Consider the following 10,230-nt stretch of genomic DNA (forward strand, 5'->3'; position numbering starts at 1 on the left):
GCTGTGCATGATAAAGATATATGCACACATATGTTTTATCAACTAAAAAACAGAAAGTGAAAATTCTAAACATTGAGAAAGGAGTAATAGATTTCACCAAAACATTGGTTATGAATTCTTACGCTCTCAAAAGAAGTTACACTTAAGTTTAAACATTACCTTTAACTTTAAAAAGTTACAAAACAGCTGCAAAAGTATTTGTGAAAGACTTACGTGGTATGCAACAAAAGGGAAATAAAACTGAAGATGCTGAAAAGTAGTTCTGGGCGAGGTGGTCTATGTCTGTAGTCCCAGCTAAGGAGGACTGAGGCAGGAGGACCCAAGAGTCCAAAGACCAGCCTGGGCAACTATACCCCAATACATCACAGTAAATAAAAACCCAAGGAAACAAATCAACAACTCTGCACGTCTCAAGTCACTCCTACTTTAGGCCTTATTTACACCAATAAGTCACTGCTAAAACACAAGGCCATACATAGGCCATTATCACTAACTCTAACATTTTTGGACTGCTAATTACTTTTAAATTAGAAGCTAGTGACAAACTATGTAAACATAGGCAGTCAAACGAAAGACAGAGAGCTGAAATTCAAAGTTATCAATCCCACCGAGCGACTGCATGTCTCTGTGTGTACACACTTGGACATGTGTATGCCTGTGTTTCTGCAGGCCAGGGGTGGCTTTGTGTGTCCTCCTCATCTGTTCTTCAGTGTACTGTTTGAGGCAGGGTCTCTCACTGAATCTGGAGCTCACTGATTTCACTATCACGGCTGGCTGTCTGTCTGTCGCCACCTCCCTAGTGCTGGGGTTACAGGTGCACACTGCTGAGCCCAGCTTTTTAAGTGGGTGCGGGGATCTGAACTTGGGTCCTTCTGCTTGTGAAGCAAGCATTTTATAAACTGTGCACTTTCACAGCCCCAAGAGAAAATTTTTATACACAGAGACTCTATGTTTGAAGCAAGTGGTTGTCCATTAAAAATAAAATAAAACCAACTACATAACTCAGATAAATAATTCATAAATAGAAAACGTACTAATCCATTGAGTTAAGATTCATTAAAAAAACAGCACAGGATAGGGCAAGAGGTGCTTATATGATAAACGATCATCTTGCAAAATCTTGTCATATATATTCAAAATTGATTTACCTGGTTAAGAGGAAGAGAGTGTGTGCTTTTCTGTATCAAATAGTAGTCTAGGGAGATTCGGAATTTCCTCTATGAGAAATTATCAGCAAAGAGAAGGCAAAGGTATAAAGGAGGGCACCTGGAAAGCCCAAGGTGCAGGTGGGCACTGGATTCAGCAGTTCTGGTGTCCCACCCTCCTAGTAAGTACCTCAATGTCTTAGGCCCTCTACCTCCTGACCTTTTTCTCTGAAATCAAAGGAAATGTCACATAACCCCTTGACTATAAAATGACACTATTTTGGGCTAAGTGGTATTTTTAAATTGAGATACAGGTTCCCATTAACTGAAATTTCAGACTTTTTGGCTTACACTCCATTAGTGCATTGCCCAAAAGGCTCATAACCAGGACATAAATTACTGATGAGTCCAAATGCGTCATTTCATTGTTTCATGCATAAATTATAGAGACGTGTGAGAAACAATATTAATTAGAAAAAAAACTATTGATATAAATAGCTTGCACAGTACCTTCTGATAAACAATGGAGCAGACGAGGTCTTTGACGGCGGACAGAGACAGTTCCTGGGCTTCGATGGTAACGCTCTCTCGTGTGAGGCCGATCTGAAGCAGAAAGGAGACCGTGTGCACGGAGCCTCTGGAGTTGGTGAGTGACGGGGCACTGAAGCTGCCATTGGAGAGCCGAGCCGAGAGCCCCGTCTTGGGACTTGAACACGGAGAAGGAGTTGGAAGCAGCACAGCAGACACAGTGGCAGGTAACACAGACTTCTGGGCGGAGGGAGGGGAATTATTTGCAGACATCTGCCTTCCTTTAAGCTAGAAAAACAGTTGTCAATGCGTTTTAAATGGTTCCGAAGACGTTCTCAAAGTAACAGTAGTAAAATAAAAATGACTGCGCTTCTGGATTTAGGGGCAGGCCGCGTGAGTGCCTCGGCGGAGCCACTCATGCCGATGATGATGACGACAAACCCCGTCGCTGCCAGCGGAACGCACAAGAGGTCCTACCGCTCTCACCATCCGTCCCATGAAGAAGTGTGTCTTTAGGGCCGCACCCAGATCCGTAGCTCGCTTCACATCACCGTTACCGTCGGCAGACTAGAGCTGATCCCGACCATTCACGAAACATCCTCAGCTACCCGTCTTTTCCTTGTCATGTCAGAAGATACGAGCTAGATCCGGTCACTCTGGTCAAGACGAGATCTTCCTGGGGGCGAAGCTGGGTTTGTGATACTCTCCACTCCTCCAGTGACTGATGGGACACCTCCAACGGTCACACCTTAAATCGCCCTCTCACATGGACTCACTTCCATCCTGGGGAGCGAACTTCCCTCTGCTGAAGGAAAATGCTTTTAAAAATAGGACCAGCATCTTTCTCGCGATGAATGAATGAATGGGTCCACAGAGAAAAGCTGGTGCCTTCTGAAATGCTGTCAACCTAGAACAAAATTTTAAAAGGGTTTTAGTGCTTGATATTCATTTGACATCCGTTTAAAACGTAAGAATCCCTGTATTTTTTTAGTGATAATCTCTGGTGGTAGTTTTACAATTCATAAATGCATCCTAATGGGCAGTCATTTTTACTTCAGTTACCAGTCATTTTTTTTTTTTTTTTAACTACAGGTATAATTTCAGAGAGGGATTCCCACTTAAAATAATACTTCTGTCCCTCACCACTAACTCCTAAGCCCTAGGGGAGGGATGGGGACTAAATATAGTCATCTACTTTTTGGGAGATAGAATTTCACTCACCATGTTGCCCTGACTAGTCTTAAACTCCTGGGCTCTAGAGCTCCTTCTGTCTCAGCTCCCCGAGTAGTTGAGACCAAGATCCACCCCACGGCACCCAGCTATAATTTATCGTGTTTTAAATTTATGACGATCAAACACTGTTATTCCACAATGACACAATTCGACGACGACGATAAGAAACTGAGAAAACCAGAAGGGGCAAAACAGGAAAGTAAAACAAAAATCAGTGACGTAAAATGCTCAAGATCCCAGCCACATAAAAGATACAAATTGATTTCCCAATACCGCAAAGCTCTGTGGTTTTATATATTAACAGTCTAGTGAGAATACAGTAGCAGGTACGAGGCCCTAGATTCGATCCCCAGTACTCCCACCTCTCCAGAGTCAAATTCTGTCAAAATATGACAACTGGGCTGCTCTGTTATAAATACCTTCCAGAAGCCTAAGAACGCAAAAGGGCAAAAGGGGATATACACCAGAGTCAACAAAGAACTGTGACAACTGACAGACCACGAAACACAGGAGAAAGTGAACTCATCATTAAGGGATTTCCAACGTTAGGAAAAAGAACACCACCACGTACAGTAAACTACGCACCGTGGTTTTAAAGAAAGCACAGTTTAGAAAATTAAAGAAAAAAAAAGGAAAAGAAAAAGGCTGAATGAAATGGCTCACAAGAGGTGAGTCCTTCTAAAGTCTTTGTAGCCATAAACAGTTCCAACGATGAGAAAGGGAAGTATCCAAAGTGTGTGCGGTGACTCCAAGGAGACTAGTATATGGAGCTAAGTTAAAGTGAATGACAGAAGACACATACAGATACAGGAATGCAAATGAGAAAATTCAGAATAAAGTGAGTCTAAAAATAACTTAAAGGTACAAGCACTGATGGTGACAGTTAGGCAAAGGGCTAGAATTCAATCTCCTACGTCACAGCGTTTGACAGCAGTGTGTCACCAATGTGTCTCGTGACACCCCTTGACATTAACAGGGAAACTGCAATTTTGCTGATGAGAAGACTGAAGCCCAGAGTGATAATGCAATCTGCCTAGTATCACATGGCTCTGAACAAGCAGCGTGGGGATTAGAACCCAGGTCTCACTCCTCTTTTTTTTTTTTTTTTTTTCCTTTTCTAACCAGTACTGTCACCACAGCAGTGACTGCTTCTTAAAGACAACAAGGAACCGAGAATCCCTGTTCAGAGAGGATGCTGTTACGGGTGGGAGACGACACAGAAAGAATTGCTCAACTCGGATCTTGCTTATCTTCTCCCCACAGTCTTCAAGCTCAAAGCAGAGAACTGAAACCTGAACTTCACGAATGGGAGAGAATTAAATGACTTTATTTATTTATTTTTTTTAAAAAAAACAATACCTTTTCTTTTGAATCTCACTATGATGCCCAGGCTGGCCTCAAACTCAACCATGTAGCCCAGGCTGGCCTCAAACTTACAGTCTTTCTATCTCTACCTCTTGAGTGCTCAGATTCTAAAACTTTATGTGAGTGCAAATCTCTGGGCCAAGACGCAGCTCATGCCATAGAGCAAAAGCAGTGAGCACGTTTAACTGTGAATGCTATGTAACTACCCTGCAGAAAGAGCTCAGGGTGAGAGAAGCGGCCGGGAACGGGGATGGGGAGAGCTGCTTCAGGTGCTGAGCACAGAAAAGCAGGTAAGCACAATTCAGAAATTACCAAAGAAACCTAAAAAAACCAAAAAACAAACAAACAAAAAAACAACCCCCCCCCCCAAAAAAAAACCCAAAAAAACCTTAGCCAGGGGCTGGAGAGGTGGCTCAGCAGTTAAGAGCACTGGCTACTATTCCAGAGGACTCAAGTTCAATTCCCGGCACCCACAGGGCAGCTCCCAGCTGTCTGTAATCCAGCTCTAAGTGATCTGACACCCTCACACAGACATACATGTAGGCAAAGCCACCAATGCATAAAAAATAAAAGTCAATCACTTTTTTTAAAAAAAAGAAAAAAAAATCCTTAGCCAGATCTGAGAAGATTGTTATTCCAATGATTTGTGAACAACCAGGGAATAGTATAATGACTACATGTCAGTCTAAATTCAAACAGAGTGATGCCAAGTCCATCCATCTCACTAGTAACTTCATAGAGGAAACGATTCTCAAGTGGAGGAAGTAAGATGAGCTCTTCCCATCTGACAGACACTGGTCTAGACACCTCTATTACCTCCTTAATCCTCACAAGCACCCATTCTAGAGTTGAGAAGGCAAAAGTTCAGAGGCTAAATATTTGCTCAGGACTCCGACATTCTCATGAGATGAGAGTTTAAAACGTTCCCCCACTATCCTTGTAAATACGCTGTGTGAGTTTGAGCTGGGTATCGGTGTAGTAAGGAAATACGCTGTATGTCAACACAGTCTTTAGGGAACTGTCTCCAAACCATTCTTAGCCCTGTATTTTCAGTAGATGTGAGATGGTAAAGACAAAGACATCTGCTTATATAATCTTCAGGGTGAACAAAGCTGAGCAGACAGAATAAAATTAAAGCGAAACTTTACAGAGATAAATTCAAAGTTAAATGTGCAACACAGGGATGGAGAAATCCTGATGTAGAAGCCCTGATGTAGAAGCCAGTCCTGAGAGTGGGCTATGTTTCCAAGGCTTTAGATAAGCTGTTGATATAATGGGCTGACCCAAAGAACTAAGGCAAAACTAAATCCTCTGGACATTGGAAAGTCATCAGTATTAATCTGCACACTCGTCAGTCTATCATTAATATTATGTTTATTCTACAATCCATATGTTTAGAGTTAACAGATTTTTAGGTCTGGGAAGAAAAAAAGTGCATACATCCGTGTGACAGGTGAAGACAATGGCATGCGATAAACAGACGCTTAATAAAACCAAACAGAGTGAATGGTCCTCAAATACTGGAGGACGTGTAAAGGGAGAACTGGTGTTATTGAGCATGACGGCAGAGGAGTACAAGGAAAGCGAAGCCGGCCTCTGGGCCGTAAGGATTGACAACTGTACATGAACTACTGGGGAACAACTGGCTCAGGGTAAGCACGCCAATCATTCAGAAGTTTTATAGCAGTGAGATAAAAGATATCTTCCTACTAAGTTTACATTTTATTATACCGCTTGATATTAACTACCTAACAGTAACAGTCTAATAATACACTTGACTAATTTACTAGGATGATATGAACTCCTAATAAACTATATATAATTTTGTATAAAAGTGATTTTTAAGTTTCAGCATGGATACAGATATAAGAACCTGTCTTAAGAGCTTCCACCCACTCATCCCATCTGTTTTCTCTCCTTGTTTTGTTTATGGAATCTTGATCTGATCTGTAAGAAATCTAACAATTCTAATTTATACGAACTTTGGTCATGCTGTGTAATTTTTTTTTGTATTTGTTTCAAATAGGAAATAGGGTTTATAAGTTAACAAATAGTCCATCTTGTTTATTGAGAAGCTGTGTACTAATTAGATGCTGTTTCTAATAGCAATGAGAGCCTCTAAAGCAGAACAGCATTGTTGAGTCGTCAGGAATTTCTAACAGTTTGGTTGGCAGTCTTCAAACATTCTTTTGGAGAGCTGTCACTACCTCATTCAGATGAACTTACAAATTCTGTCACCAGTGAATGGAATCAAAAGATAGCCTACGAAAGGAATTTTGAGCCCAGTGTGCCTGATCACCAGAGGCAGGGTGAAGAAAGACCTCCGAGGTTAGGGGACTTGGCTGAGTGACACTTCATGGTAATGTCACCAGCTGATCTACCTCCCTCCCCTACCCCCCAGTCAATTCATCACAATACAGTATGTTCCAACCTTAACCAAGTCTCTCATTAGAAGCCCTCAAAGCTGGAGTTTCCTTCACCGTGGACTTACACAGCACCTGGTGTTCGCCAGACCGCTCTGAGAGACGCTGAAGTTACACAGCAGTAGCTGACCAGAGACAGACATGGCCACTGCTCTCCGTGGCACTCACAGGCATTAAACCCACATTTGCCTAAGTAGCTGGGTAATTACAACTATGAGATGCAACAGGGTCTCTGCCAGGGAAACAATTTCAGCTGGGGGCTCAGGGAAGGTCTCTCTAAAGAAACAAGAGGATTCCAGAAAACAGGTCAAATTAAAAACTTCAAAGGGAAGCCCTCGTGATTAAGATAGATAGCCAGCATTCACTGTGCGTCCAGCAAATGTTAAAGAAAAGAGGAAGAAATGCTCTTCCTGTGTAATAGCTTATTTACCTGACTCCCACCAGTAAAGAATCGCCCAGGTTTAATTTAGCTTTGTGTGCGAGGGATGTTAATGAAGTGCAAGGTTTTATCCCAACTCTCACGCAGATATGTACGCGTGTATGATAAGTATTATTTTAGCATGTCAAAAGCGTGTGAGCTTTTTTAGTGACATAACTCACCAGTACACTGAAGTCAATATTCATGTTTTTACCTCAACAAACGCCTGACTTTGCTTAATGCTTATATATATATATTGTGCAAAAACTCAAGTATTTTTGTAGATTAAAAAAAAAATAGATCACATTCTGTGGCAGTCTCTACATCTGACTGCATATTTCGGAAACATGACTATTCCCTCAGATTAATATAATACTGTCTTTCTAAGAGCTCCGCACTCCACTAAATTGTTCCCTCTACACGTCTGCTCATCTGGGGCCAGTGGCATTTGAAACCCCGTCCCTCCACCGTCAGGGAGACTACCGAAGGGGTACACGAGGCAGGTCCTCTACGCAGGCACTGAGAGGTGTATCCAGATTTTGGAACACCAGTCTGGCAATGCAACACGAAGCTATGATAAGCTTGATATATCTTCCTTCATCTTTGCAGCAGTAGTTCCTAAGAGATCTGATTGGCTAGTAGCCAATGAGCACTTCTCACACCCGGCCACTATAACATCGTAACCACACAAGTGGAGAAAACTTCTTAGCTACATTAAATTAAAACTAAAACATCTCCCATAGCCCAATTTTTCCTTTTAAAATGACTGCTTCAAGGAGGCAGGTTCGGTATGAATTACATAACCAGAGAGACTCAAAGAAAGATGTGATTACTAAATCCAATTATGTGTCTAATCAAATTAGATATAATTATTATCATATACCAAGTTCTGAACAAGTTTCTTTTAAAAGCAAGCAATTAACTCCACTATGGTTAATTATTATTTTTTTCCAACTTTAGAATTTTGTTGAAAACACGAGAAAAGGTCCCTGTTGTTTGAATCTTAGATGGTCTTTTAATAAAAAACCCAGAGCCAGATATCAGGGTGAAAGCTGAAAGATCAGAGAAGCAGAGCAGCCAGCTACTAGTTCTTACATCTATGAAATCCTCAGCCTAAAGAGTGAGTTCCTGTTTCCTCACGCCTTAGATCCTTTCTGTGAAAAATGTACTTCCATAACTATCTACCCCACCCTCTTTTTACTGTATGGGGTGTTTTCAACTCATCCAATTTTTAAAATTTAACTTACTGTAGTTCAGGTGTTGTGTAGCAATGTTTAGATGAGAAACAACACACAAACAGAAAGAAATGTCTATTTTAAACAGGTCATTCGATAAAACAGAAAGCTTATAAAATGTGCAAGATTAAAGGCTCATCACTTTAAGGGGCTAGTAAGGGGGTAGGAGGGGGCTATAAGAGAGAACTGGCTGGGGTGTGAGTGTGATCAGTGTGTATGAAACTGTCAAACACATTTAAGAATAAGTTCCTTTAATCTTAGCACTCCTGAAATGTGAACTGCCCTGGTTTATCAAAAAGGACTCCAAACTCAAGTTCTCGGGCCCATGACATTTATAACAGTATCCTATGAAGCAAAACCTATAGTGATTTTTCCCGTGACACATTTTAAAATAATACTTTTACAAAGACTTGCAACAACTTTTATGGCTAAAGTGCTGTTTTATCTCACTCCAGAGTATAACTGGGGGGAGGGGTAAGGGAGGGGGACGAAGTGTTCCTATATAGAGCAAATCTTACTTAGGTCTGAGTCTGGGAACTTCACGGAAGCCTTCTTGAAGCAAATCTGTAGGCTTGTCTGCCCTCTTGGCATTAAAAGTTTAAGCGTGAGGAGAACAAAATCACAACTGCTAAAACTGCAACATGAGTTATAAAGTAAAAGTATTTTTTTTTCTAGCGTAACTACAGGATACAGACGAAGACATTTTAAAGTTTTTGTTTCATTTGTGCCTACAGGTTTTAAAGGCCCTGTCCTACAAAAGCAGTACTTCGAGTTGTAACTTATCCTCTTTAATCAAAGATGACACCGATAGTCTTATTTCCTGTGGGGACGGGCGTGGTTGAAGGGACAGTTACGTCCATGCCATCAATCTGTGTAAGGAAAAGTCTGCAGGTCGCCTGTCGCGGGATTTGTATTCGTGCTTACCGACAGCACGGCCTAGACTTCTGACTTCGATGGTGTGCAATAAAATACCCGACACGCAATCGAGTAGTGTCGTGTATGATTATTAATTATTATTATTACTATCTTTAAATTGCTCCACATTCGCGAGTGTTTCACCTTAGGGCAAAACTCCGGGGAACGAGAACGCCTCGCAGCGAGGCTGCATGCAACTCACAAGCCTAAAAGGCAGTCAGGAAACTGGGGGGTCACCATCCTCCAAACCCCCGGATACTCGTCCCTCTTCCAGCTCCCCCGGGACCGACCACACGGGGAAAAAAAAAAAAGTGCAGCAAAAGAAACGGGGAAGGCTCCCCGGGCACGGCAACTAGTTTGCGGGGAGCTGGGGGACGGAGGGGCAGGGCGCGGTGGGTCACCGCAGCCGAGCGATTCCAACTTGGCCTCGGCGGCGGCGGCGGCGGCGGCGAGGACCGCGGAACTTGGCCGCGCCGGCGCCCCCGGCTGCTCGCCCGCCCGCCCGCCGAGCGCCGCCCCGACTTCCCGCCCAGCCAGCCGCGGCCGCCGCCCAGCCCCGCGCGGGTCCGAGTCCCGCCGCCGCCGCCACCGCCACCGCCGCCGCCGCCGCCGCCGCCGCGTGCAGTGGGGGAGGGGCCGCGCCACCTCAGCCCGACGGGTCGGGAGAACAAAGCGGCGGCAGCGGCGGCGGCGGCGGCGGCGGCGGCGCGAACTTTTTTTCGGTGTCTGCTCCGCGCTCCCTCCGGCGACTACTTACAGAGGCGGGCTTCGGCGAAAAAGTCCGCGCGCGCCGGCGGGCGCCCGTCCGCGTCCGCGTCCGCGTCCGCGTCCCGGAGCAGGAGCCAGCAGCGAGGCTTGCACGGACCTCGCCCGATCCCGCCCGCCCGCCCGCGCCCCTTCCTCCCTCCCCGTCCCGTCTCGAGGCCGGAGGGCGGGGGGCCGGGGCGCGCGGGCGGGGGCGCGCGGCC

At 44.1% G+C, this 10,230-nt stretch overlaps 1 protein-coding gene across 3 annotated transcripts in view; it reads right to left on the reverse strand.

Moving 5' to 3' along the window:
- The window catches only part of Prkd3 (protein kinase D3), a 74,400-nt gene extending 64,264 nt beyond the window's left edge, over positions 1 to 10,136 (reverse strand). For all 3 annotated transcript variants that reach the window (XM_052746321.1, XM_052746320.1, XM_052746319.1), the window contains exons 1-2: positions 10,020 to 10,136; positions 1,656 to 2,580 (exon numbers count right to left, since the gene is read on the reverse strand). In XM_052746321.1, the coding sequence (XP_052602281.1) occupies positions 1,656 to 1,946 (291 nt within the window). In that variant the 5' untranslated portion in view covers positions 1,947 to 2,580; positions 10,020 to 10,136. The remainder of the gene's footprint in view (positions 1 to 1,655; positions 2,581 to 10,019) is intronic.
- Positions 10,137 to 10,230: the final 94 nt, after the last annotated feature.

Source organism: Peromyscus californicus, unplaced genomic scaffold, assembly GCF_007827085.1.
Source record: "Peromyscus californicus insignis strain IS unplaced genomic scaffold, ASM782708v3 Scaffold_1__1_contigs__length_55948999, whole genome shotgun sequence".
Lineage (NCBI taxonomy): Eukaryota > Metazoa > Chordata > Mammalia > Rodentia > Cricetidae > Peromyscus > Peromyscus californicus.